At 35.0% G+C, this 5,312-nt stretch overlaps 1 protein-coding gene across 1 annotated transcript in view; it reads left to right on the forward strand.

Annotated features, from left to right (window-relative positions):
• LOC102672240 (sterile alpha and TIR motif-containing protein 1) overlaps positions 1 to 5,312 on the forward strand; it is a 39,351-nt gene that overhangs the window by 18,608 nt on the left and 15,431 nt on the right. The window contains 1 exon segment of the mRNA XM_006609696.2: positions 972 to 1,139. Within this exon segment, the coding sequence (XP_006609759.1) occupies positions 972 to 1,139 (168 nt within the window).

Consider the following 5,312-nt stretch of genomic DNA (forward strand, 5'->3'; position numbering starts at 1 on the left):
TCTATTATACGAATATGCCCAATCTTCGGATCCTTTGACAGATTTGTAAAGAATCAAACGAAGGAATTAAAAGCGAAATGTTAGATTCGTAAATCTGTCAATGTTTCCCCGCTCAAGATCGAGAACTCAAGACGCGACAATTTGTGATAATTTGCGGATGAAGGATTAGTTTTGGAATCGAATGAACCGCTTCAACCGGTCCAAATTGCGCGTATTAAATAATCGATGTCTCTTGGAGTTCCTCGCGAACATTTTGGTGACGCGAAGCTGCGCAATATTTGGCCGGAGGTGCGGTTTCCTCTAAGTAGTCTAGGTCAAGGACTTCGAATCTATCTCTAGGTAACTTCTCTCAGCCAAGCTGCCAGCGATGCATGCACGTTCATTGTAGCGCCGTGTGTTGTTATCCTCCTGATATTTTTTTCTTTTTTTCCATCCTTTCTCTTTTTCTTTTTCTCTTATTCGTCTCAATTTCGTATGGAAATTTTTCATGTCGAAAAGATTCTTTACACGGATAATTCATTTTGAAAAAGGGGGGAATTTGCATTTACAAGTATATGCAAGAAAGACTTTGTACCTGGTTATTTTTACATCCAATCTCGCGTCTAGCTCCCTCGACAGCTCAACTCTTTCCGTTTCAATTCTATCTTTAACTTCATTTCCGTCACGCCAAGGTCGCTGTTTCCACCCTTCCCCTGTAAACCTCGAACAATTACAACACGTATCATCGAACGCGTTAATCGGAAATTAGCTAACTCAACCAAATCTCTCCCTATTATATATACGATCAATTTTTAAAGTAAAAACTCCACTTCAATCCAATTTTCAACCCAAAAGTCGAAGCTAACTTTTAGAAATTTACCTAAAAAGAAAATATCGTCTGGAAAAAAATGGCGTCTAATTTTCTTCGATGGAATAATTATTTCTCGAATTTTCATCGAGTTTTAATCCACGCTCTCTCTGTGAATTTTCAGGTTGTCACAGACGGATTCAGCGCCGAGAAAGCGACGGCGAACAGCGCCGAGATGAGAGCTTTACAAACTGGCGACGTCTCGTACAAGGAGCAAAGCGCCGCGACGGCGGCCAGGGCCCGCGTCGAACTCGATGGCGTCTCCGCCGAGAAAAGCGTCGCCGCTGCAAGGGTGAGTTCGCTTGTAAAACTCCCTATGACGTTTTGATGAATACCCGCGGAATCCTCGTACATTAGAACCTCTTAACTTTCCGCCAAGGTCGCGATAAATCACCCCCCTCGTAGAAACCCGAGGCCAGAGTCGACGAGACGTAAGAATTCGCAAACGGGTTAATTTATCCTTAAGATTTTAATGTCTTTTAATAAGAAGAAGACGAAGAATAAGTGAAATAAGATATTTTCAACATTTTCTTAGAATTTTAATCTCTCTCGAGAACTCGAATTTTCTCTTTTGATCTTTTTCAGTTTTTAATTGTTCATGATGTTTTAATATCGAAATATTCTCTCCAATTTGTGTTTTTGTATTTTAGATTTATCGTGTTTTATTCAAAGGTATGAATTTTTATTATTTTCTATTAAAAAATGGAAAAAAAATTCGTTTTCTTTAGACTTAGAACCACGTGGTTTTATTTACATCACGCGACGCGATTCAAGTTGGTGTCTGAACTGTATGTAAATTTATTTATCCTAGAATTAAAAACCTAAATTTTCAATCTCATTCTGATAACACCTTTCATGGACGAGATATTTCAGCATTGCGACGTCTCTGTCGTTTACGCAACGTTAAAATTTGGAATGGAATATAATTCATTTGCCGTCAATTTCATGGTCAATGCAGAAAGAATAAGAAATAATAAATAAAGGATATATATTTTTTATCAAAAATACAAAAGAATTGATATCTTTGAAGAGTCATTACAATGAACGTATTCGCTTGTTCCGGTGATGGAAGGATCCACCGGAAGGCGTGTTGTTCTGGGTGCGGCCTAAGCTCGAATAGTTTGGCACGAAACTGGCCGCGCAGAGGAACTTGCCTCCTCTTAGGTCGTTGACACGTTTGCTTCTCCTGCTGATGATCTCTCGCGTTCGAACGCCGACTGTTCTCACGTGATCGTCGTATAAACATTCTCTAAAATCTCTCTCTTGAAATCTCCAACGTTCGCGGAAATACTGAAGCATTGCTACTATTTCGTTGAAATTTCGGCACACGTGATATCACGAGCCGAAATTAGGAACAAGAAATAGAATCGAAAAATAGATTTTTCCCCTGTAACAAATCGGTGAAAACAGTTAAAATATTTACGATCTTTTTTTTTTTGAGGTTAAGAGGTAATAAGATGCAGGTTTTTTATTTGAAAAATTTGGTCGTGTGTTTTGTAAGATGTTTGTCAAAGCATCGAAGCTTTAAAATATTCGAATACTCGAATATGACCAACAGACAGGAATAATTTATGGCATTTTTCACTGTTTGCCTTTCTCTTCCTGAGTTCTTTAGGTTTTTTCTTTTTAAACTTGTTTTATGGATACAAATAAGAAGAATGGATGATATTGTGAACAATCAATAAAATTGAATTGAAACAGATATATTATTTATTAAATTTGAACAAGAAAAAAAAATGTCAAAATAAAACGTAGCTATCGTTCTTACGATCAGTCAATATTGCATAATTGATTTTCAAGAATCATCGATTTTATCTTCAATCGATAGAACAATGTAGTATTACAATTATGTACCATCGTTATACGTTCTCGTTTTGTATATTTCTTTAATATATTCAACGTAGAAACGTTTCTAGAACACATTTCTTTGTATATTCAATGTAGAAATGTTTCTAGGACACGTCGAAATTATATGAGATTTGTGGATTATGCGAGGTTATTTGCCCTATGAAAATCGTCGAACTCGCGAGTATCACGATCGCATTGTCGATTACGCTGGCAGTTTTCACTGGATATCCGACTATTTATGCTGACTCGAGGTTCTAAATTTAACTGTTTTTCGCCAGGCTGTGTAGCCTTTGAGTCATCTAGGGAATTTTTGAAACCGAGCCAATGACTGCCAACAAAGCGCACAATGTTGTTCCCTGCCTCTTACGTGGATCCATCGATGTTTTACCTTAAAAGAAATTCTTTCGCGTACTTTTCTTCTCTTTTTTCCCTTTCTCTCGTGAGATTTTTCACGTTCTCACTTCTTGTTTTATAGAATTGAACGGTTTTTTGAACGAGTAAATTACGCGAAGAAAAAAAGTTAGGTTAGGTTGAAGTTTTTCGTCGAAATATATCCACGAAATGTATTTTTATACTCTTGTTGTCTTTATTATTGTTAAAAAATACCTTATTTCTTTACTTTTTCCCTTCTATCGTATAGAATTATTGATTACAAAGTTTATAGATTAGATTAGATTGAAATTTTATTTCCAATTATAATTTTATAAATATGTTCATAAGAATGAAATACATTCAGGATCTTCTTAAAGTTTTTTAAATAAACGATTATCGCAAAACACGAATCAAAATATCCAGTTGAATTTATCGTTCAACCTTTTTATTTAATGAAACTTTCGCGTGTCTACCTTTCGTGTCTAAAGCTTCATCACGGGACAATGAATTTTCCTAGTCTACGTGAACCATTTCTTCGTAATGGCGTGTTCTTAACTGAACCTTGACCCGTTAGCTGTAAATTTAACGTTTCCTCGATCGATTAACTTTTAAAAATTCTTCCTTGTTACATTAATTTTTCTTATTAAAATTATAATTGTTGTAATATTCGTAATGAAAATATTTAATTTTTTTAAAAGTCGAGAATGCTTGTTAAAAGCGTATTCTTCAAAGAGTTTGACTTATGCAACTTGATTATTCAGAAGATTCGAACTTAGGGAAGTCTGATTACCGATCAAACGATGGTATAATGGGAAAAATTGGCACAGCAATCGCAAATCGTTGGCAAACTCGTCCGAATATCGTTTGTATATCCTCGATGAATCATTGGTTGCACGTGTTTAGGAATTACGCATGTGCTTTCGATAAAATGAATCATAACAAATCAGCTGAAAGAATTAGAAAAATGAATAAAATATTAAATATTTTCTTCAATATTTGAACAAATAATTACAAATTTCTCTTTATTTATTACAAAACTTGAACTCTTTGATCTTGAATTATGATATTTATTTGTAAACAATAAAAAAAAATATTGCGCTCAAAAATAAAATATATTTTCAAAATATAAATAAACGGAAAAAATTAATTTTGCAACTCTATGCATATAATGCATCTTACTTTAAATTCTATGACTATTTTTTTAACACTTTTGAAAACTTAAAAAATATTTATTAAATTAAACTCTAAACATTTTTCATATAAATAATTATATATACATTACATATTATCACAATTTTCCAAGATAAATATCCACGATTTGAATTTCAACAACAGTGCGAATGATAGACTGTCGTAAAAAAAAGTTAAAACGATATTTAGTAACTAAATATTATTCTCAAATTTATAACAAAGCCTCCAACAAAAAAAAAAAATTAAATATCGCAAATACTCCAAATATTGTCGTTGTGATCTCTCACATATCCTCGTTCTCACGCGCAGAGATGTTTCCATGGGGATGGAACACCTCCTTAACGGGGGTAGATGCGGTCGAATTGCGATCGATCGGTGTTTCTTCGAGGACAAACCAGTTAGTTCTTGGCGCTGTTAGCGGTCGGTTCGGCGCGTGTCGATGGGTCAACCGTTGTCGAGTTTAACGCGGAGATTTTTCCCCGTGTTTAGGCCCAAAAACGGGGCCGAACGGCGAGGAATCATGGCGAACGACGCCTTCGAAGAGAAATCCTCCTCGAAAATGGTACGAGAAAACCGCTTCGATATAAGGTATAAAATGTTCCGCGTGCGTGGAGGAGGAGCGGTCGAGTGAATCGATCGTTTTCTTTGTTGTTCTATCTTGTTTTGAAGGAAAATATCGCAACACGACGTTGATTATACGTTAGGGATTTGAGGAAGTGTGATAACCTAATGTTGATATTGTTGAATAAATATTGATCGGCGGTGTTTTAATATTGCTCTTTGACATATGTTTAAAGGAAAACAGTAAAAAAAAAAAGTGACAGTGACGTAATACTCCGTCTTATTTGTATCGTATAAATCGTATAAATCAATAGCAATAATTAATAAAGTCCATGTGGTGTCATCTGGTGGGAAGTTGTAACACGTGTCATTGTCATTGGAATCTTTGCCAAAAAGATGAAATGTATCATCATCTTCAATACGTTTTCGAGTAGGAACGAAGGATAATAGAGTCTTATTATATTATTCGCGACAAAAAAAACATTTTTTTTTT

The sequence above is a fragment of the Apis dorsata genome, unplaced genomic scaffold (assembly GCF_000469605.1).
Source record: "Apis dorsata unplaced genomic scaffold, Apis dorsata 1.3 scaffold_59, whole genome shotgun sequence".
NCBI lineage: Eukaryota > Metazoa > Arthropoda > Insecta > Hymenoptera > Apidae > Apis > Apis dorsata.